The sequence below is a fragment of the Lepidochelys kempii genome, chromosome 19, assembly GCF_965140285.1.
Source record: "Lepidochelys kempii isolate rLepKem1 chromosome 19, rLepKem1.hap1, whole genome shotgun sequence".
Classification (NCBI taxonomy): domain Eukaryota; kingdom Metazoa; phylum Chordata; order Testudines; family Cheloniidae; genus Lepidochelys; species Lepidochelys kempii.
This window is the reverse complement of record NC_136398.1, coordinates 5,590,245-5,614,344: the sequence shown is the minus strand read 5'-3', so window position 1 is coordinate 5,614,344 and position 24,100 is coordinate 5,590,245. Positions and strand designations below refer to the sequence as shown.

General features: G+C 42.1%; 1 protein-coding gene across 3 annotated transcripts in view; it reads right to left on the bottom strand.

Annotated features, from left to right (window-relative positions):
- Nucleotides 1-4,084: 4,084 nt before the first annotated feature.
- Nucleotides 4,085-24,100, bottom strand: part of NFYC (nuclear transcription factor Y subunit gamma) — a 58,156-nt gene continuing 38,140 nt past the window's right edge. For 2 of the 3 annotated variants that reach the window (XM_073317809.1, XM_073317810.2), the window contains exons 5-10: nt 22,973-23,068; nt 15,903-16,076; nt 13,502-13,660; nt 9,187-9,294; nt 6,301-6,360; nt 4,085-4,959 (exon numbers count right to left, since the gene is read on the bottom strand). In XM_073317809.1, coding sequence (XP_073173910.1) covers nt 4,840-4,959; nt 6,301-6,360; nt 9,187-9,294; nt 13,502-13,660; nt 15,903-16,076; nt 22,973-23,068 — 717 coding nt within the window. In that variant the 3' untranslated portion in view covers nt 4,085-4,839. The remainder of the gene's footprint in view (nt 4,960-6,300; nt 6,361-9,186; nt 9,295-13,501; nt 13,661-15,902; nt 16,077-22,972; nt 23,069-24,100) is intronic. The other variant, XM_073317811.1, reaches the window with a different exon arrangement.

The window sequence follows — 24,100 nt, the reverse complement described above, 5'->3', positions numbered from 1 at the left end:
TTTGTTGTAAAACTAGGCAAATATCTAGATGAGTTGATGTACCCCCTGGAAGACTTCTGCGTACCCCCAGGGGTATGCGTATCCCTGGCTGAGAACCACTGATCTAGTCTGATCTCCTGTATAGCCCAGGCCAGAGAACTTCATGCAGGTACTCCTGTATTGAGCTTATTGTCTTGCTTCGCAGCGCTACCAAAAGGGATTTCCAATTACCCAGTGTTGGATGCAATCCAGGCAGGCTGTGTCCTAACGACCTTCTGAAGCAGCTAATTCCAGGCATGGGCTGAGTAGAGGGGTGTTTCCTGCGATGGGCGCTAAACATACCACCCCTCCATTGACGGGAGCGGTCCCTCGTTTTCTCATAAGGTTGAGGGAAGCCAGCCGTTTTCAAGTCTCCTCTAACTCTCCTAGATAATCTCACCCTTGCCATCTCTGGCTTTACCCAAACTTCACCTTGTCACGGCTTTAAAGTTGCCCTTGTTGGGGTTACTGTTGATGTGTATTTTTGCAGGTGGGATGAGGTTTTTCACGCACAAGTTCTAAGCACGACTTATCACTGTGCAATTTCTAAAGCACCCTTTTTTTCTTCCATTTGAGTTCATAATGGCTATTGTGCAATGGGGTAACATTTTCACTGAGCTGTCCAGGAGGAGTCCAACATCTTTCCCCAGAGGATGCTGCCGTTCACAGCGCAGAGATTATTTCTGGTAGCATACGTTTCCTTAGGTTTCTCTCAGTGCAATTTCATTTACCATTGTGCTTTCTTAATCCTCCCTGCCCCCCAGGCAATGTCATTTGCCTGGAATCTCAAACTTCCTAGGCTTGTGCTGCCCAAGAGAGTTGGGTGTTGCAGCTGAACTTCAGAACTGGCTCTCCACTGCTCAAGTCACTAAAGGGGAGAGATCAGTAGCCCTCAGCGTTGACCTAGCTCAGATCATTGACTTCAACGGGAGCAGAGTTAGGACAATGCCGAGCGCGTCTGAAAATCCCAACTCCCTGTATTAACAATGGGGGACCTCAGTATTCATGGTTCTCCACTTCAATAAGCTTAAAGGAGTACTCGTGGCACCTTAGAGACTAACCAATTTATTTGAGCATGAGCTTTCGTGAGCTACAGCTCAGCACTCAGCTACAGCTGTAGCTCACGAAAGCTCATGCTCAAATAAATTGGTTAGTCTCTAAGGTGCCACAAGTACTCCTTTTCTTTTTGCGAATACAGACTAACACGGCTGTTACTCTGAAACCTTTCAATAAGCTTGTTTCCTATCATTTAAACCTCTTTAATCCAGGCTCAGACTGTGCTATTTACCCCAATCATTGTTGTCCTTTATTGGTTTTAAGAGGCCTTCTCAAAAGCCTTTTGAAAAACCCAGTAAACTCTACCCCTTGAGTCAGCTCTTAACTTTTACAAGGTGCTGGGACACTTCAGCCAGGCACCATTTCCTTGCACAGAAGTGGTTTGACCTGAAGTGCTGTGCTGAAGTACCCTTAATTACACGCTAATTCTCCAGCTGTGCTGCTTGGCATCCCCCTAGGCATAAATTAAATGCTGCTCCTTTCTTTTGCCAACTGAGCTGCTTATGAAGCAAGTAACTTCTTTTTGCCACCCACCCAAACCCTTCACTTTCACGCTCAGCTGGGCTTACAATGGCCAGGTCTGAAACAGCAATTCTGCCTGGGTCAGTTGCTCATGGTCACCAAGTTAACCAGGATGCTATCAATTGCCAGCAGCTTTCTTGGTGCAAAGATCGTTGCATGAAGAACACACCTGACATGTGGCCAGTGAGGGAGTGAGAAGGGAGGAGGAACCCTCTGATGTGTCATCTTTTGAGTACAGACAGAACCGCCAGCCACATACTTGCGGAATGAAGTCCATCTGTGTAATGATATGGAGCACAGTGCAGCCACAGACACATGTCCCAGGTTAACTTCCAATACTTCTACATCTCCTTAAGTGAGACACAGACCCATGCAAAATGTACACTGTTGTGTGGTGCCCTCTAGTGGCCAGTCTTTGGACATGAAGCATTTGTTCAGCTCGAACAAGAGTATGTGTGGAATTATTTTCTCCCACCTATATTCAGGTGGTTCTTCTAACAAAGGCAAATTTTTAAGACAGCTAAAATTGACCCTGGATTCTTCAATCAAAAACACTGGTCCAAGTCATGCTTCAACTGAGAAAGCTGTGACAGGTTACAATAAAAGCACCAATTTTAAGGAAGGCCTCAGCCCCCAAATGTTTAATTTTCTACACATTTAGACTTAAGCAGAGGAAAGTCCTGGTTCATAAGGCCCAGAAGGTTTGGACATGCAACAGATCTCCTCTGACTCTCTAGGTCAGATCAGATCGGTCTTCACGTCTATTAATTTGTAGCAGTCAAGCATTGAAACAATTGGAATTTTCTGTCTTTGGAAGTGGTTATCTCTGAAATTCCCATACGTCCAGGGCTATGCCTGAAGGCAGATGCCTACTCAAAGTTCTACATGCCAACTCTGCTCACTGCACAGCTGAGTTTGAGATTGTGAGGAAGAAACAGATGGTCTCACTGATGTTATTGAATTATAATTGGCCACAGTCCATTACAACCCAAGTGTTCTATCACCTAAATGGCTCAGATTACCTGCTGAGCACAGTTTTAGCCACAGTTCTCATTTTAAAAACTGGGTGAATTTGATGTTTTTAAAAATAAGAAATTTAACAATGAGCTACAGCCAGACAATGCAAGGGAGAGAGTCCTTCACACTGCTCTGCTCAGGCACCTCACACCAACCTGAGGCCACTCCTGAGCAGAGTCTGCCAGTTGTATCATGCTGTTAGATGTGTCGACATCTAACAAGGGACCTGGTTGGGATAATCAAAATTGCGTCCATCTTTTGGACAAGATATAAACGGAAGTCCTGACCACATTTGAGCATAAGATGTATTTCATAAAAATGGAGCTTCTAGCTGAATTCAAACTCAGACAATTACATCTGTCTCCCTAAGACCCACCTGCCCCGTAGCTTCTATTGGGCAAAGGGCATTCCTAACCTCTTGTACTGAACTGTCATGCAGTGTTGCTATGCACAGTTAAATAGCTGTGTTCTACCCAGGAACGGCTGCATTTTAGTGGTGGATGATATGATCACAGTATTTAGTTTGTGTTCTAGTTTAAGGAGTGTGTGGCGCTCTTTTGATGTGAAAGGCAGGATACAGAAGTAGAATCTCATCAGTTATGTCTCGCATTTGAACCACGCCTCCAGGAAGCAAGACCCCATCTGGCCCTCCCCACCCACTGAATCCCTTTTCCTGCAGTTTCATTTCTCATGGCATTTTGTAACATTTTTACAGGACCTGCCCTTAAGAGCTTCAGTAGGAGGCTATCACCTTGTTGGGTTTGTGCTGGTTACTTTTGGTACTCATACATATGCTCAGACACTGATGTGATATATGCCATCATGTGCCAGCAATGCCCCTCTGCCATGTACATTGGTCAAACTGGATAGTCTCTACGTAAAAGAATAAATGGACACAATTCATAAACCAGTCGGAGAACACTTCAATCTCTCTAGTCACTCGATTACAGACCTAAAAGTCGCAATATTACAACAAAAAGACTTCAAAAACAGACTCCAACGAGAGACTGCTGAATTGGAATTAATTTGCAAACTCGATACAATTAATTTAGGCTTGAATAAAGACTGGGAGTGGATGGGTCATTACACCAAGTAAAACTATTTCCCCATGTTTATTCCCCCCTCCCCCCCCGTTCCTCAGACGTTCTTGTCAACTGCTGGAAATGGCCCACCTTGATCATCACTACAAAAGGTTTTTTCCCCCCTCTCCCCGCCAGCTGGTATTAGCTCATCTTAAGTGATCACTCTCCTTACAGTGTGTATGATAACATCCATTGTTTCATGTTCTCTGTGTATATAAATCTCCCCACTGTATTTTCCACTGAATGCATCCGATGAAGTGAGCTGTAGCTCACGAAAGCTTATGCTCAAATACATTTGTTCGTCTCTAAGGTGCCACAAGTCCTCCTGTTCTTTTTGCGAATACAGACTAACCCGGCTGCTCCTCTGAAGCCAGTAAAAGACATGCAGATTATCTAAAAAGAAATTTATTGCATTTCATGCAGCTTATAATACATGCATTGACTGAGACTAGCACAATGGTTAACAACGTTTTTTTTTCCTTCCAGATTTCCTTTCGTGTTTCTGGAATAGACTGGGACAAGTTAGAGCCTCTACTGTCCTTAGACGAGATGTTCGTTGTAACGCAAGGAATATTTTATTCCCCCAGAAGCTGCAACTATCCAATGCCCAGGCTTACCAAAACCAGAGGGGCGGTGGGGAGGAAAATCTCCCAGTACATTCAGGTGCACACGTGCGCACACACACGCATACACCCCTACTGAACTACCAAGTTGAGATACCTTAGTCTAGCTCTATTCAGAGTAGAATACAAACAGAATACTGCCAATAAAGCTGTTATGAGAAACAAGATGCAGGACCTTTTTACAAATTTGACCAAAGAAAAATGTTCTACATCATTTAATAAGCTGCTATAGATTTCCATTTTGTTTAATTATTTTCAGTTTTATCAAGATAAACAAGCAGCTAAGGATGTCGACATACTGATTTCTGAAAAAAAATAAAAACATTGCCTCCCTGTCCGTTTCTGTTGGATATTTGCTCATGCCCGCCAGAGGCACCAGAGATCAGAGCCTACTATAGGCTTCATATCAAGTACAGCTACACAGAGGGAGACGTCTTCATCAGAGCCGGTCGGAATGGCAAAAGTCAAGCTGGTATGTGTCAATTTCCATGCTGACAGAATACTCACTACAGTGGGCTCATTCAGTCCCCTGCAACCTGAGGAGCTTGTCCATCAGAAGTCTGATTGGTGGACTGAATAAACATGGGCTGTGTGATGTCCTGACCTGCAGGCATGGTCACTTGCTGAATCTGATAGAGTTGCTGGAAGAGGTTGAAAGGGGATGGGAAAAAAAGGTAATCAAGTGTCAGGGAGATGTTCAACTCTTAGGAGCATGCAGCCATGTAGCCCTCAGATTTGACCAATGGTTTAAATCAACACACAAAGCAAGTAAAATGTGCTCAAAAAGTTGGAGCATGCATTACTCTAGGCCTTAAATACCAAAATGTGACAGTATAATGAAGTAATTTTATGCATTTCTGATACCTGGTTGGACCCTGACAGACTTTGTTTTATATGTATAATGCTATGAGAGTTTGATTCCTGAACAGATTAGGACTGAAAAAGCCCCTACTGATGATTTAACCTTTGATAAGTATCAGAGTCAGTTTGTCAGGTTACTTCTAATCATCTTCATTTGGCACTCTGCATGATAAATTCAATTAGTGCTCAACCACTTAGACTTGAAATCCTATTACATATTCCAAGCAGACAGAACTAACTTTTGTTCTCGCACTGGATACGAGTTTCACAACTTGTCTGAATAGAGAGAGACAGTATCCTCCAACACACTTCCCCAGCTTATGTCTCAGTTTGATTTATTGAGCCTTTCCTGCAATCTGGTTTATATCTTGAATTGCTTATTTATACATTTACTCCCAGTTTGCTCAATATCAATTTAGTAGTGATTTCTATTTTCTAGTAGTCTACACCTTGAAGTTTTACCAGGCTGCATTTCATATTAGCCCTATCTTCAACAAATTGTATTATAAAGTTTATTTGTGGCAAATCTACACCTAACTGGATCTAGTCTGATGTGTCCATTCAAAGTACTTAAAGAAATTATTCCATCTACTTCATATGCAGCATTTATGACAAATGAATACAAAGAGTGTGCTAAATTATCATTAAACACTCCCTTCACACAGACAAATTGAGAATAGACCTCCCCCAAGTTGTTCAAAAAGCTTTCCAGTGACACACTGAGAGGTTACACACCAAGTATCTATCCTTGTTTACTGGCTTAAACGTTTCCTAGGATGCTATCTTAATAAGACACATCATCTTATTTCTAGTAGCACCTGGGAGGAGATTGATAGGGAAAAAGTTAAATAGCTGATTTGCCATATTCTCAAAGAGCTGGGTTAATTTGGAGCAAATATAGCAAGATAATACAAGGACTTCACATAAACTACAAGTTTGTCACAGTTCTCATGAATCCTGGTTGCTAGGTCCATTTTGGGAGTGGTAGTGACTTTCTAATCTCACTGTCCCACTTCTTGTTAGACACCTAGTACTAACGACCGAGAGCTTTCTTCGCTCTGACTTCATGGACATTGGCTCCCTAGTGATCAGTCAATCATCATGAGTTCTGAGATAGGTACCTGTCCATCTGTGAACTGGCTGAACTGCTGCTGTCCTTGCTGGACTTCTGTTTGTGTAATCTACAATAAAGAAATGACACGGGTGATCAGTGAGGGAACATTCCAGCTGGGTCAACAATAAATTAACAATATTTTACCCTCCCACTGGTGGATCGCCAAGCACTTTACAGATTTTTTCTTTTTTAAATTAAGGCTCACAACATCCCTGTGTGGTAAAGCAAGACAGATTAAGGTCCTTGCCTAGAGCCATATCAGTGAGTCGGTGGCAGAGCTGGGAACAGAACCCACAAGTCCCATCTCTCGGTATTTACCTCTGCGCTAAATTAGTCTCCCATACAAGCTCACAGAAATGTCAATTTTAAACAAAAAATATCTGAAACCACACACACAGTAGGATGGCAATGAATGCTAGTTGCGAACAAAGGGCATTGTTGGATTCAATAATTAAAAAGCAATGCAAAGCCGTCCCCTCTTACTTTCATAAGCAGAATATGGACACAGTTTACAGACAGGAAGATGAGCCGTTCTTTCAATTTTTGAAGGGGGATAAAATTACGTTTAGCTACAGTTGTCTAACAAGAATATGAAGCATCTTAGCAGTTGTGTTGATTTGAGCTGTGCTACTCTCATTGAAAACCTTATTGCCCTATCTCTGGAGCAGTTCTAGCTCTGAGGAGTTACTGCCCTATCCTCCTAGTCAAAAGGAATAGAAGGAAGAGAAGAGCAGAACAGATGAAGTGTGGGAAGCATTAAGCTCTACCCCACAACCAGTGCAGGCTGATAACCAAGTCAATGATTGAGTTGCAAAAATGCCTCATTTAAAAAGTGGTGAAAGTTTTCAGGAGTTCCAAGAGGCATCTTACGTAACAAAAACAGAGATTTCTGGTATGACTGGAGACTTCTTATGTCCAATGCACGAGGCCAACTATCCATTTAACGTGCACAAAATGGACATGCTTGAAAGCTTGGGAGGTAACAGAATGAAACACACATCTACTGAACCCTAATCTGGCTAGCCAGTTGAAAACTGTCATGTACTCATGTTAAGTTGGTCGACTTCAAGTTGCTTCCCTTTATGTGAGTTTTTGATATTTAAAGAGCTTTCTTTGAGTGTATCTCCAAACTAAGGTTTCAGAGTAACAGCCATGTTAGTCTGTATTTGCAAAAAGAAAAGGAGTACTTGTGGCACCTTAGAGACTAACCAATTTATTTGAGCATAAGCTTTCGTGAGCTACAGCTCACTTCATGCATCCAATGAAGTAAGCTGTAGCTCACGAAAGCTTATGCTCAAATAAATTGGTTAGTCTCTAAGGTGCCACAAGTACTCCTTTTCTTTTTCCAAACTAAGGCTATGTCTACACTAGAGACCTTACACCAAGCTCTCCTGTTGACATACTTAAACCACCCCCAATGAGCGGGAGTAGCTATGTCGGCGGGAGAGCGTCTTGCAGAGTCCACACTGGCTCTTTCCGTCGGTGTAACTCATGTTGCTCGGGGGGGGCGGTGGTTTTCACACCCGAGCGACTTAAGTTATACCGACAAAAGTGCTAGCGTAGACAAAGCCTAAATCTTTTAAGATTGAAACTTGAATCCTAACTCTGACACTGCTACAAATAAGCACACACATTTGTGTCAGGTAGATTCTGCCCTTAAAGCAAAAAGGAAGAGAGAATGAATTGAGGGGAGCCATCTGGTACCCTTTTGCTCCTTCAGCTCACACTCCTTGTGGAGATATACTCGGATTTCTCTTCTTCTACACAGCATTAAAACGGATTTGTTTATGTGGCATCTGAGAAGTGCATGGTATTTTGCAATGCAGGTAAAGGCAATATGTCCTGCTTCAGAGTTTTTAAGAAGAAAACATAGGAATAGGTAGAAGAAAGGAAGGGTGTGGGATCAGAAAACGGGATCATTAGGAAGCTAATTGTATCTAGAGGTTTCAGAGTAGCAGCCGTGTTAGTCTGTATTCGCAAAAAGAAAAGGAGTACTCGTGGCACCTTAGAGACTTACAAATTTATTTGAGCATAAGCTTCTGTGAGCAACAGCTCACTTCATCAGATGCATTCAGTGGCTATCTAGAGGGTAATGAACCAGTGTAGCTATCTTAATTTTTCATGATTAGTTTTATTTCTTGTGATTACAGGTGACTGGGCGAGGGTGAGAAGATAAAACGTCATGTCTTATGACTACTATATGCAGTCCTAGGAAGAGGACCTTGATCATTTGGAGTGCACCGGGAAAAAAATCAAGGAGCTTACATTTTGAAAAATGTAAGAGCCATTCCTGAATGATCTGCCACTTCTCCCATATCTGCACAAAGGAGCACTATCTGCTTAGGAGCGCATACTCACCCACCCTCAGGGATGAAGAGTCTCTCTGCTAAGAGCCTGAGCCTGCAGCACTGATGTTAATGGACTTTCAATGCAAGAGATGTGCTTCTAGCATTAAGATTGCTCCAAAGGACAAAAAGGGATCACACTCGTGTCTTTCACTCTCTGCTTTGTGCCTTCTCTCATTTGCCCTATGCCGACACAGCTTGCCAGTCATGTGCCCTCTTCCTTCAAGCCCACTTTTTTCATGAATCCTCCTTATACTGGTGATCTTTCCACAAGGCCTGAACTGTTTGTGTCTTATGGCATTAAAGGAGTAGTGGCTGGGCTTCACCATAGGCCTTGTACAAGTGCTGTGAACATTTACACCACTACCCACATTTACATGAACGAGATGGTTACTCCAGACTTTCACTGTGTTGTTTTGTTTTATTTTTATTTATTTTTTATGAATGCAGTAAAGCAGAAAAATCAGAAATGCTGGAAATTGGAATCTCAACTCATAGGAAGTATAGTTTAATAGTTAATGACAAGTTTTTGGTATTACCGTACATACCTGCTGTGCGTTGGCTGCAAGCGTCTGGATCTGTCCCTGGACTACCTGGGTGCCTGATACGGGCTGAGCTAAGCGGATATACTGCAGTTGGCCAGCATTCAGTTGAACCTAGAAACAAGGTAGAGAAAGAAAAATAAGACAGTGGACTGCATAGTATGAAACACAAACTTGCCTTCTTGTTTCCAAAACAGAAACCAGAGTAACGATGATACTTGGAGGATTGAACAGATGCAGTGCTGAAATTAATAGTTACATGGATTCTGTCAAAGAAAATAAGAGAAACACTTTACCACTGCAAATTCTTAACTAAAACTTGAAAGAGCCACCTTAGCATCTCTTTCTACAACGGGAAAGCATTTAGAAAGTAGCACACTGAAGGTTTTAATCAAGTGTTAGAGAGCCCTTATTTTTCCTTTGCAAATATGAAGAGTGATCAGATTAGTTCTTCTTAAACTAGAGTAAATGGCAGATTCTCTGTAACTTTAAGTCTTTAAAGTCATTCGTACAAATAAGAAAACTACTTTACCAGTGAGCAAGCTGCAAATAGTGACATTCCTATTACATTCTTCCCATTATTTTCCTTTAGATGTTTGTTAACTTTTCACCTTCTTAAAAATGAGGGAACGACAGCACTGGCTAGAACCAGGAATACTGCAAAGGCTTCCAACTCAATTCTGCCAGGGTACTTCAGTCCTGACACGACAAAGGCTGTAATATTATCATGCCAATGTTTTGTGCTTTATATTAAAATACAAAACTTCAGTTTAATATAACACAAGGTTAGAAGTTTAAATGTTGACAAGTCAGGAAAAAGTTATCACAGTAACATTAGTCCTGCTCTCTTACACATTCTGCATTTTTAACTATATAAACAAACATCTGAAAAGCAACACAAACAAAGCAAAACATGGAACACGGCTGAATTAATGTTACTACCAGAACTGCAACTTTCCCCATTAACCTACTTTTGAACATTTAACTCAGAATATGAAGGTTAAATTGTTATATGCAGCTTGCATTTTAATTTACTTTTAAGGGGGGGGAGGGGAAATCAAGAGCCATTACAAGTAAAGAGCATAAAACCACTTTTGCTTCACCAGTGACGCTTGGAAGCTCTTGGAACAGAAATTATTGGGCTTGCAGTTTACACAAACTCTGCTGACTTCACCAGTTGTGTCCAGAAGCCCCAATATTGCTCTTGAAGCAATAGCCTCTGCCGCAGTTATGAGCATAACCTCCATCTGAGCACAACCTCCATCTGAGCACAAACATTTCAATACACAATCTGTTTCTGCGTTAAAATTTGCCTGCAGAGAAGAGGCTTCCCACTTCAATTTTTAACCACAATACTAATTTAATGGGTGAAACAGATTTGAAATGCTTATAAAACACTTATTTTTGGTTCTGCAGAGAACAAAAAAGGTCTAGTGCTCACTGACATCTAGCTAATGTGAAAATTTCAAATTGTAAATTCAGCTACTTTTGAGACATGAGCAAAACATGTACATTTACCTAAAATGTACATCTCCCACCTTTGCTCAAAGTTTAAGAAAAAAATAAATAAAAACACAAGACAACACATGAGCTGAGATCCATGATGGAAAATTATAGCCAGAAAAACATTTTCAGAAGTTATAAGCAGGTGCAAGCCAGTGGGGTTATAAGGAACATTCCGATATCAAGCTTTTAATTACAGTGGGCACTACCAGTTTTATGACACCTTAAATTTCTGATATAAGTTTTTATGCATGCGCAGTGAGAGACAGAAAGACTTTCAGTGGAGCCCTGGACTTGAGGAGCCATTAAAGGAAGATACTGATGATGCGACCAACAAGATAGGAGAGAGCTCCAAGAAAGCAGCATAGTGAAAGTGGAAGAGGATAGAATGATAACAGTGCTGATGGCAGCATAGACTAATGCCCTATTAAAAACCATCTGAAGAGAGTGCATTTGTTGCTGTACTTTGTATTCCAACACTGTGGCCTGATCCATTATCTATCTGAAATATAGAACAGGTCTCTCTCTATAATAACTGGTTCTTCAAGTCAGTGTGGATCCCCTAGAAGGTGTGCAGGAGCCTCACGTGCATAAGACAGTTTTTTGGACTAGCAATGTTTGTTAGGGCCATGCATATACCCTATCTTTCCTCATGCTCCTATGTGAGGGTAGAAATGGGAGGGCACCATGACAATCCCTCAGTTTCCTCAGAGGTCAAAGTGCACATTTCTGTGGACTCAAAGGCAGGGATGGAGGGCAGGGCATGGGACCCACCACCACAGTTACTGTAGAGTGACACGTACGCGAAGGAGGGAGAATGGTTAATGTGGATCACTCTGCAGGTGATTAGCAAACAGTACCCCCCCCGGAAGGAAGGAGGGGGGTTTTGGCAGTGCCAGTCAAACAGCGACCACAGTACTGCTCTTCCAAAATCAGCATCTGACCTGGCTACCATGTCAAGGGCATAACATTTGACAAAAGTCACTGGGTTGCTCTACCTTGCAGACCTGAGTCTGGAACATTTCTGAAGCAAACAGAAGATGCTGCCTGGGCCCTGGTGGGCTGTGTCTTGATGTTTGGCGGAAGAGGCTTGCCAGCCATCTGATAGCTGGTGGAACTGCACTATGTGATCCTCTTGGAGATTCTTTGAGATGAGATGGCTTGGCCTTTAGATGGGCCAGAAAGGGCCACAAAGAGGCAGGGATGCAGCCAGAAAGATTTGGTTCTGTTAAGGTAATAGAGCAAAGCTCTGGACACATCCAAAATATGTAACTTCTTTTCTCCTGGTGTCAAGTGCAGCTTCAGGAAGAAGACTGGCGAGGTGATCAATTGGTTTAGGTGGAAGTCTCAGACCACCTCAAGAATGAACTTGGGGAATGATCTCAACAGTATCATGACCTATGGAAAGAAGTTAGGCAATCTGGCCACGAGAGCTTGGTGACTCTCTGATGAGCTGATGGCCACCAGAAAGACTGTCCTGATGGTTAGGTGGTGTACTGAGCACTCTGACAGTGGCTCAGAGAGGCAGGTTCCATCATTTTAGGAAGACGACGTTGAAATCCCATATGGAAGTCAGGTCCTTAACTGGAAAGGAGAGAGAATGGAACCCCCTTTCTGTATCAGAGTAGCAGCCGTGTTAGTCTGTATTTGCAAAAAGAAAAGGAGTACTTGTGGCACCTTAGAGACTAACAAATTTATTTGAGCATCCGATGAAGTGAGCTGTAGCTCACACTCTCTAAGGTGCCACAAGTACTCCTTCCTTTTCTGTGTGTTCATTGGGTCTAGCCACCACAAGAGCTCTTACAGTTCTTGAGGGAGGACTGTGACTCTTCTGTTTATGTGGTGTCTGGATGGAGTGTATGCAGGCCTCAGCTGTAGCTTAAGGACCAAAAGTGAAGTCTGGCAAGCAGTATCTTGTATGTACATACCCACGTGTGGCTACCAGTACATCCCATTGTCGCTGGGTTTGATTTCAGGTTGTTTTCCAGCAACTGAAAAAATCTGAATCTGTCCTCTGGCAGGTAGGCTCTGGACAATCAGGAGTTGATCATGGCACTTATGGATTCTATCATTCATGATGATGTGAGGGATTATTTCTTATAGCTCACAAGGAGTCCCAGTTGATGGTACAGGGAAAAGCCTGTTACAGTCTCCTGTGGGGTCCTGCTTCTGATCAGCCAATTGTACAAGTACAGATAGACGTGGATTCCATGCGTCCTCAAAATGCACTACCACTGCTTGCTAAGCATTACTCTCAATGCCGCGGAGAAAGGCTGAACCCTCTATTTGGTAAAGGCTAGGATCTCAGAGTATCAAGTACTTGGTGGATAGCTATATGGAAGTATGCATCGTGATGGGGAAGCCTAATAATAATTAAAGTAAATGTTTTCTGCTTCTGTAGAGCCCTTCCTCCAGCCATCTCAAAGTGTTTCATAAAAATGCTTTATAAAATAAGAAATTAATACACCTATTTCACAGATGGCAAACGGACACAGAGATACTAAGTGACTTGCTTAAGGTTGCAGAATCAGACTCAAACAGAATTGAAATAACACTCTTTGCTGAAGTATAGGTAGTAAAAGACCTAAGGTTTAGGCAATGAGAGTTACATTAACAGTTTCCTAAGCATACCTAATTATTTTTTCTCCCAAGACAAAATTCTTAACTGAGTTATAAGCACTCAGTGTGCCACATACCAGAGGTCTGGTAACACCAGGCAGTGGTGTGTGTATATATATGTTCTTATGAGAAGGGGCTGATGTAACAGTTTGATACAAGACCATGAGAGTGTTACACGTTCCTCCTGGTGGAGTCTTACCGGAATTTGCTGGATTTCTCCTGTGTTGGTGATTATCTGCTGCATAACTTGCATGGTCTGCCCAGTTCCACTCTGAGCCTGCTGCGTTTGTCCTTGTGGCTGTGCCTGGACGATCTGTACCTGTTGACCCTCCCCAACCTGCATCGTCACTGGGGTGGTCTGAATTCAAACACAAAAAGGAGCACAGATTGACTTGTCTGAAAGTAAGTAGAATCTCAGAGATTTACCGCCAGTAACCAGAGGCTCTTTACAGACCTGCTTTCAGCTTGATATTTCAAACTCTACCTACTTCAGCATTGTGACAACCTGGAAAAGCATATTCTCATGATTCTAAGTCTACTGCCACCAAGAAATAGATAAGAGTTAATTTTAGTTTTCAACAAAATCTTTATTGTTCAGTTTTAAACAAAATGAACTTATTTACATAAGTTCACGTGCATTTTTGCCATCAGAGATTTTTGCTATCTATTTTACATACTTAACTGGCTCTACTACCACAGCATCTGAGCACCGCACAATCTAATGTATTTATCCTCAACACCCATGAGGAAGGGAAATAATATCCTCCCCATTTTACAAATGGGGAACTGAAGCAGAGAGAGGCTAAGCGACTTGCTCAAGGTCATACAGGAAGTCTGCAGCTGAACAGGGATTTGAAAAGAGGTCTCATGTGTTCTAGGTTAACGCCCTAACCACTGGACAATCCTTCCTCTATGAAAGGGGCTCTTGCAAAGAAGTGAACAAAAAAAGAGCCACTATGGCCCCTATGCACCACTAGAAACACAACAATATTAAATGTCTGCAAACGTAAGAACAAAATACTGTCTGGAAAAGTAAGGTTCCTGAGGCAGGCCCCATGCTCTCTCTTAAAATGCCCGTACTATGCCGTGTATACTATACTGATGGTACTTTTAGAATAACATTCTTTTCCAGCTTCAATGTGAGAGAAACAAGGATAAGAAAAAAGCCAGTACAAACTGTAAGATTTATATAGCTAACAGCACCCACAGAAGAACAAAAATGCACTACAGCTTCACTTCTGTCATGCAGCTGCCATCACTCACTTCAGAATAATAGTCCAATTTAGTCCCATGAATCAACAAGTCATACATTTGCTTTTGAAAATACAGGGACATCACTTCCCTAGTAGGTAGGCCTGTGCAATTCAGTATTTTAACAAAGTACGTTAGTTGCAATCCATATAGTTCCCTATTCTTTTGAGCATTTTACAGACAGCAGGGGAGATGTCAAGGTGCTACACAATATGGAGTTATGACATCAGAAGAGGTTACCAACATCCCAGTGCATAGTATCAATGCTGTTTTTCCCAAAGCCTTTCAGACACATCAAAAATTTAATTTCCTCAAACATTTTGGATAAGGGAGAGAAGAAGGATGCTCCTAGATTAGGAGCTTTGGTTGAGTGGAGACTGGATAGACAAGGAGAACACAACCGTCCACCCCAAATTATACAACACCTAAAACTGTTCAGCTAATCAAATAAAATAAGCCACTTACTTTAAGACCTAAGAGGCATAGCCTCATACAAATAAAGCCCATGTATACAGATCTAATGTCAAGTGCTTATAAGTCCACACAGAAGGTACACCAGGCAATGTGCAGTCATTAACTATTAGGGTAAAATCCTGCATTGACAAGTGGATGATTAAATGACCAAATAGGTCCCTCTCCATCTCCATACACTATGGAAAAAAATGCCATTTCAAATGAGATGGAAACCTTCTGTCAATAGTCCTCTTGGTCTCTTTCAAAACAGTTACATAATGACACTGAAATTAATTGAAACACTGTTATATAAGTTGCAAAACCAATTTACTTAGTGCAGCAAAAACCTTTCTAGCAAATCACCAGGAAGACATTAAGTTTTTCCCTCCTTCGAAGTGTTCATGATAAGGTAAATACAGCAACTGCCCATTTGTTAAGTTTTCAAACAAGCATCTATGTGCTTTTTTCCTCTTCCGCCCGATACTTAGGAGGAGCACCCTGTGCAAAGCTACCTCGTTATCCTCCTTCAAAACTCTCCTGTTCTGTGAGGCCTACAAAAAACTTGGCACCAGTTACACTGCTGGTGTGCCGAGACCACAGCCTGTCATGCTGACCATATTGTCTCGTTATATATTTGCATCCCCATCTATATCCACCTGTCACCTTGAGTTATACTTAGATTGTACGTTCTTTGGCGCAGGGACCACCTTTCTGTTCTGTGTTTGTATAGCACCTAGCACAATGGGGTCCTGGTCCGCGACTAGAGCTCCTAAGTGCTGAGGTAACACTAGTTATTATTGGGAACATCCAGATGTGGCTTTTCATATCCAGGGTACAGCTAGGACTTGGCTGGCTATGTAGAACTGTAAGCCCCCATGCTCTGCCTGTGCACTGACCTGTCCTTGCTGAGGCTGAGCGATGATGATCTGTCCTGGCTGGATGGTAGTAGTGGACGTCGTGGTCTGTTGTCCTTGCTGTTGCCCCTGTACCTGTACTGCGGCAGGCTGCTGGGCAAGCGTGAAATAGTACTGGACAGGCTCAGCAGGCGTCACAGCCTGGCGCACCTCTTCCTAGAATACAGGAGGGGAAAAAAACCAGACTCTGCATTCTGGCTGAAATCCACTTCCGCAAACAATGCTCAGTACAATGGATTCTTTAATGCTAGCTTCTAAACAGTTTAAGCCAAAGGAAAGTAAATTCAAACTGCCCTTAAGATAAATCAGAATGAAAATAATGGGTTTCCACAGACTTTTACTGAGCTACACAAATCAAAGCATTTCAAATTTCTAAGGTACAACGTGATCACCCATGTCATCATGAAAAGCAAATGAGCAAACAATTATCATAATTAAAACCCTTGCAATTACAGTGCTTGGCAGTAAATTCCAGCAAGGCTTGTTATCTTTGCACAGTGCTAATTGGAAGTGCACCATGAAGAGACATACAAAAGGACTGTATGCCAGCAAAGCCTGCTCCTTACCCTACATGCTGAACACAAACTTCAATCTACCTTTTGCTGTGAAGCCACTGGAAGCTTTAAAAAAAAAAATCTGAGTTTATAACCAAACCATTCCAGAATTAAGCTATGTCTACACTGCACTTTCATCTGTAAAACTTCTCAGTCAGGAGCGTGAAAAAACCACCCCTCTGACCGAGAAAAATTTTACCGACAAAAAGCACCGGTGTGGACACCCCCAATGGGGGTGGTTTATTTTGTCAGTGGAAGAGCTCTCTTTGTCGTGACTCTGTGTACCTTACAGGGAAACGGCTGGAGCAGCACAGCTGTAAAGTGCACAGTGTAGACATAGCCTTAGAATGATAAGACAAGTGATGTAGTTTTGCACTGTCTGCTTCTGCTGGCAATTGAGATATCTCAGCTTTTGTCAAACAACTGAAGATCCTGCTCTGGCCCTTTTGTTTCAAGCAAAGGAAATGCTGTAGCTTTTTCCTGCTCTGGTTTATCTAAACATGGCCTTGGGAGTATAGAAACAATGCTGATTAATGGAATTTCAGGAACGGAAGTAGGATTATTGGATATTACACTAGCCAGAAATGAGCTAACACTTTAAAAAAAGCCATACATTTTAGCTCCTTAGAAATAAAGATTGCTCCTACACCTAGAATTAAATGTGGTTCTCCAGATGTTCAGTCCATGGCAGAAGGAGTAAACAACCCTCTCCCAGCCACCTTAAGTCCACAGCTGAGAGTGTAGGATGTTTACACATGCTACAGCATGGCAGATTCCACATTACTAAAGCCTGTTGGACTCCCTGATATTAAATAAGGGCTGCCCATAGATCAGTATCAATTACACCTACTTGAGATGCCAACAAAACAAAAACACCCAAGTGAAACAAGATCAAAGTGTATGTCGTCTGAATGGCTGAGGGCTTAGTAATGGCATACAGAATCTTTCATCTCTAAATTCCCTGTTCAATTCCTGCTCACAGTGATAGTGACTGAAAGTTTAGAGACTAACCAATTTATTTGAGCATGAGCTTTCGTGAGCTACAGCTCACTTCATCGGATGCATACCGTGGAAACTGCAGCAGACTTTATATATACACAGAGAATATGAAACAATACCTCTTCCCACCCCACTGTCCTGCTGGTAATAGCTTATCTAAAGTGACCATCAGGTGGGCCATTTCCAGCACAAATCCAGGTTTTCTCACCCTCCACCCCCCCACACACAAATTCACTCTCCTGCTGGTGATAGCCCATCCAAAGTGACAACTCTTTACACAATGTGCATGATAAACAAGTTGGGCTATTTCCTGCACAAACCTGGATTTGTGCAGGAAATAGCCCAACTTGTTTATCATGCACATTGTGTAAAGAGTTGTCACTTTGGATGGCCTATCACCAGCAGGAGAGTGAATTTGTATGGGGGGGTGGAGGGTGAGAAAACCTGGATTTGTGCTGGAAATGGCCCACCTGATGATCACTTTAGATAAGCTATTACCAGCAGGACAGTGGGGTGGGAAGAGGTATTGTTTCATATTCTCTGTGTATATATAAAGTCTGCTGCAGTTTCCACGGTATGCATCCGATGAAGTGAGCTGTAGCTCACGAAAGCTCATGCTCAAATAAATTGGTTAGTCTCTAAGGTGCCACAAGTACTCCTTTTCTTTTTGCTAATACAGACTAACATGGCTGTTACTCTGAAACCTGACTGAAAGTTGTTACTACTGGATGGATTCTTAGAGACCTATGTAAAATGAGCCTAGTTCCTAACAAACAGGCATCCACATCACACGGCTACAACTGACAGAAAGTCTTGGGCTATACGGGGGGGTGTTGGGGGGTGTTCCCGAACTAAGATACACAACTTCCGCGTAGCTGAAGTCGAAGCATCTTAGTTCGACTTACCTGGCCGTCCTCACATCGTCCCCCGTCAACTCCGCTTACTCCTCCTGCCGAGGTGGAGTACAGGCGTTGATTCGGGGATTGATTTATCACGTCTAGACAAGACGTGACAAATTGATCTCCGATAGATCGATCACTACCCACCGATCTGGTGGGTAGTGAAGACGTACCCTAAGTGGCACCTTTTTTGGCCGTTTCAAGCAGGAGGAAAGGTTGAACAGACCATGGAAAATAAACTGTCTTCTTCCATCACTGAAGTGGATTTCCTTCAGGTCAAAGCTGAGATACAGACTGGCAAAGAATGACATGGAGGAAGCATGCAATATTACTGAATCTAATACCCTTACTGTGGATAAAGACAGAATTAGAGAGACAAGTGGGGGTGAGGTAGTATCTTTTATTGGACCAACTTCTGCTGGTGAGAGACATGAGATAAAGATGGACTTGTCAAGGCAGCACTAAATAATATATATATTTGATTGAACTCTATAAAGTGCAAGTGTAATGTAGCATCAAGCCCTCTCCTTAAATACACATACACACTCTTTTCCCAACCAAAACTAAAAAATTACACAGCCTGGTGTAGCTAGAAAAGAAAAAGCTTCTGAGATTGAATCTTGGTGTGAACAGTAATGTCAGCATCACCCAATGGTAATGCAGACAAAACACCCCACTGATTTAGTTTTACAGTTCCTCTTTCGTGAGTAAATTCGCTGGAGTATTTTAACTTGGCTTCCTCAAGCTCTTTGTGACCAGTGTATGGATTTTAGCTGTAAAGTTAGAACATATTCCATTTTTTGTTGTTACTAACAGGATGCAGCAGTTGAAATCAATTCTGTCCTGATCCAATCATGAAAAATCCATGCATGGGGGAGGAAAGCTGTAGTAGTTTCTTTACAGCAAACTACTTAGATATCCTATTCCAAGGACTGCAACACTCAAATTCCTAATTGAGCTCTTGAACAAAATTTAAATCAACTCTGCACCTCAAAGCATGAGTTCTAGGTTAATGTTTCACAGTGCTCCAGGCAGAAACTGATTGAAATCTGAACTTGTTTAAACCAGGTTATGTCTTGTTTAGACCAGGCCGCCTCTTCAGCTATGTCTACACTTAAGGCAGCATTGTAGAGTACAGGCACTACGCACATAGCTACGTGCTGCAGTGAAAGGCTCTAGGGGGGTGGCACAGCAGAGATAGGCTCTGGCACTGGGGGGCTGCTGAAGCCTTTCCGCACTGCCAGAGCCGGTCACTGTGGCAGGAAAGTCTCTGGCAGCAGGATGCTACATGGCTAACAATATACACCCTGGCGGTATATACCCTGGGGATTCACCTCCTAAACCATGCCTCACTGTCTACACTGCTAGATCTATCCAAGACAGCTGAGCATGCAGTTTGTACTCTACACACCAGCACGAATGTAGTCATACTTTTTCCTTTAAATACGTAACTTCAATTACCACAGCAACGCAACAGTGACAATTTCTCCCCCAGCTCTCTGACGTAATGAACAGTAACTTGTCAGATAGTCTTAGCTGTGGCAGAGATAGACTACAAGTTTTAGCCTTAGCAAAAAATAAATAAATGCAAGCCCTTCAGCCTACAGGCAGATACTTTTCAAAGTTGTTGAACTAGACGTGTGTTTTTCCACTGAAAATTCCTTTCCTACTTTATCAATGATATCATCCATCAAAGCTCTCCCGCCCCTGAAAATTTATTGCTAGTCATCCAGCAGTGTTCATAGAGGCAGGGAATATACAGGTGTTAGGCTTTGAGAAATTGCAGCCTATTTCAAAACAAATGTTGATGTAGTTTCAGTTATTTATGCTGTACAACCCAGATAGGAAAGCTTTGGTGATACTGATCAGAAAGAAAAATTACTATGGATTATACAGTAACTACATTATTTGCATCTGGTGAGATAATGTACTATTGAATTGACTTCATATTTTGGACTTAGGCAGATTACAAATAGGACTTCTACAGAGGATTCTCTTTCATGGTGAAGTGAAAGGTCAAATGAGCGAACAATGCTGTGCACATATTTTGGCTTTTGTTATCTCAGGCTGTTACTCACTGCTTTTAGTTTCAGCATAAACACGTTGAGACCATTTTCCTGATTTTTCCAGGTTTCCTGAGATTCAGACCCCCCAATCCTCCAAACTGGTATGCACAGATTTTTCTTTGCTAGATGGCTCTTGTTTAGGGTGCATCTTTGAAAACCTGTTCTTTACATATCACAGTAGCAAACAAATTCGCTTCAGAGGAATCATTACTTGGCTATATTGAAAAAGGATGAGAAGGCTGCTCTGTGGGAAGGGACTGAAGGAACCTGTGCAACATCCTCATACATGACATTCACCATGTGAGCAAGTATATACAGAACATGGTCCCATCAAATATGTACATAAATCATGGGAGGTTGCTGAATTTTCTCTATATCAGATAATCTTCTAGGTCTTTCTTGAATGAATACTTTCTAATAAGTGATGTTCTACCACCGCTCCCAAATAATAGCAAACCGTTTTCTGTTCACAAGGAAACCGTGCTTTTTCAAGAAATGACAGGGAACGTGATTGGGCCCAGATGACAGGAGGTCATCAAGAAAAGGGTAAATATGCATTCCATTCCTTTGGAGGGCCATCACCAGCACCATGAGGACTTTGGTAAACTGAGGTAGAGTGGTCAGCAAGCCCAAAGATTAAGGCTCTATGTTGAAAGTGCTGCTCTTTGTATCTGAAGTGAAGGAATTTTCTGTATATTACTCACACTGGCATGTGAAGGAAGCCTCTTTGGAGTCAATGGATGACAGAAAATTTCCTAGTGATACACCTGCTGGGATTTACCTCAAAGAAAGCAGGCTGTTTTATAGTACTCAGAGATGTGAGGATAAGGTGGAACAGAGAATTCTAAGGGTTATCATGGACTTGCTACAAAGCTTTAGACAATCTCAAACCTTCAAAAGTATCAGAGCAGCAGTTCCAGATATATAAATCATTTGCTCCAGCACCTACAAAACACTGGACCTAATTATCCAGAAAGGAAGGAGTGACAAACTCCACACAATTTAAAAGTAAGTCAGGCAATGATTTCAGGGGCTACTGAACAAGGTACTGAATGAAGCATCGTCTGTAAATGTAAGAATTCCCTAGAAAGCTTTATGGCATTGGGTGCTAATCTAGCTGTTTAGTCTACCAGGCAGTTTGTAGAGAAGGGAGGTACAGTTGTCTGACCGCTAGACCTAGATGAACAGCTACATATTTCTACAGCTTGGTACAACTGTGGAGGAAAATAAGCGTTTAGACAAAAGGTGATGAACTGGTCTCACAGAAAGCTGGATTTCTGAAGCAGTGATATTGGGCTTGCTGTATTACTGCCATAGTCTCAAAGAGCAGAGAAACCAGTGTTTCTTAAATACAAACCTGTTACGTTTCAAAGCAGGCCTGGTGCTCAGGATGACTGTGGCAGCCTGCCGCTGTAAACATCCGACTGAAAGCTCCCTTCTAGCACCTTACAGCTTCCAGTCAAGGATGTTTACAGTAGCAACAACTGCCCAGAAAATGCAGAATGTGGTACTTCTACGGGAAGCAACGTCTTTCCTTCTTCTCCAACAGCCTAGATGTGTTAGCTCAACTGGATTCTACATATTTAAGCATTCTGAATGTTAGCAACTTTTGTTATTTGTAACCTCTATTAGCAGCCTTGTCAACCAGCAATTACATAGATCAGTCTCATACAAGTTTTCACTTTTAAATCAGTTACCAGTAGGTGCACAAGTTTTGTTTTCTTCACATAACTTAACTCAAGCGACAACTGGATGCTTGAAAGTGACAGAATGAGGAAATATGACAAGAAAAAAAAAGCTTCAATCTTTTTCATAATACCCCGCTCTCTCATAGGGTTTTCATCAGTAAATCTCGAAGATTAAAAAAAAACAACAAAAAACTTACCAGGAAGTATCATTACCCCATTTTACAGTTGGGAAACCGAAGCACAGAGAGGTTAATGGCTTGTTAAGATCATCCAGCAAGCTAGCAGCAGAGCAAGTGCTCCAACCACTATGTTCTGCTGCCTCCCCATGGACATTTCATTGTAATAATTCCTATACAGGCAGTCATTTGGCCCCTTGAAAGTAAAGCCAATTACAAACTTTTAAGGAGAAACATTTACAAAGACAACAGATTTCTGGACTTCAGTGGTTGAAGGAATGTGGACCTTGAACTCAGATTTCATTCTACGGGAGCAGGTATTTGGTGTAACCACACACAGGCACAACTGTGCCTGCTGAGAGGATACTCAATGTTCCATTTTATACAGTCCTCACTGGAGTGTTCTGTACACATTAGATTTTAGATTTCTAAAATGTACCCAATTACATCTCTGAGGCACTGGCAACAGCAATGATCACATTGATAATACAGAAAAAACTAAATGTCTAAGAGATTGAAACATTAAATATTGAACACAAACATACAATAAACTGTACTTGCCTTATGTTTGAACCTCACTTTACATTACTATTTAATATCAGAAGTATGTAAATAGTGGAAAAATCAAACTTGCACGTAAAGAATAGTAGTAGCTGTTTCCCCAACTCACCTGACGTTTCGGAGGTTTAAGTTCATCTCTTGGAACAATATCGATGAGAAAGTCAAATTGATCAAACTTTGTAATTGCCATGGCAATATCATTCCTCTGTAACAATTCCAAAACAATGGAAATAATCCGTCAGTTTCAGAATCATCTGTTTGGTTGCTGAGTAAAATAAAAGTTGGGAATGCCCGTCATATGGAACTGAATTCTCATCCTTGAAGCCCCAAATGGTCCCACTCACATAACTAGTACTATTGATTCGGAAGCAGAGGGCAGGCAAGCAGAATGAGAGACTCATGGAAACCTTGAGCCACCACAAGCAATAAGAAGATCTGTAATGGCAAAATTATCCCCTTCCATCTCAGAGAGGAGCTCTCCCATTGACCTAGGTAATCCACCCCCGAGAGGCAGTAGCTAGGTCAACTGAAGAATTTTTCCAGGAGTTAGGTCAGCTTCACTACATCTCTCCATGGTGTGGATTTTTCACACCCCAAGTGACACAGGTGGGTCAACCTAGCTTTTTAAGAGTACACCAGGCATCACTGGGTTAAGTTTTTAGGGGAAAAAACATAAAAAAACATTTTTGAACATTTTAAAATCAAGAGTAAATTAAGATTGGATGTTTTCTAAAAGATCCACCAAAATAATTCCTAGAGTGTAAGTTCTATGGTTTATGACAGCAGTTCTCAAACTTTAGCAACCTGAAGATCCCCATTTTTATTTAAAATTTTTCTTGGACCCCCCCAAGCCTACTGATATTTATTTCCATTTGAAGAAAAACACTTTCCATCTCCCACTCCACCCCTTCCCCAAGGCCCTGCCTCACCTCTTCCTGCCTCTCCTCTTCCCTGCCTCTTTCCACCCCATCCCCCGAGCGCATTGTGTCTCCGCTCCTCCCCATCCCTTCCAGCATCCCCTGCACACCGCTGAACAGCTGTTCCAAGGTGTGCAGGAGGCACTGGGAGGGAGGGGGAGCAGTTGATCAGGGGGGCCAGCAGCTCCGGACATGACTCGCAGACCCCCTGAAGTACCCTCAAGGACCCCAGTTTGAGAAACGCTGGTCTATGTTATATAGGAGGTCAGATGAAAAGATCACAATGATTCCCTTCTGGCCTTACAATCTATGATACCATA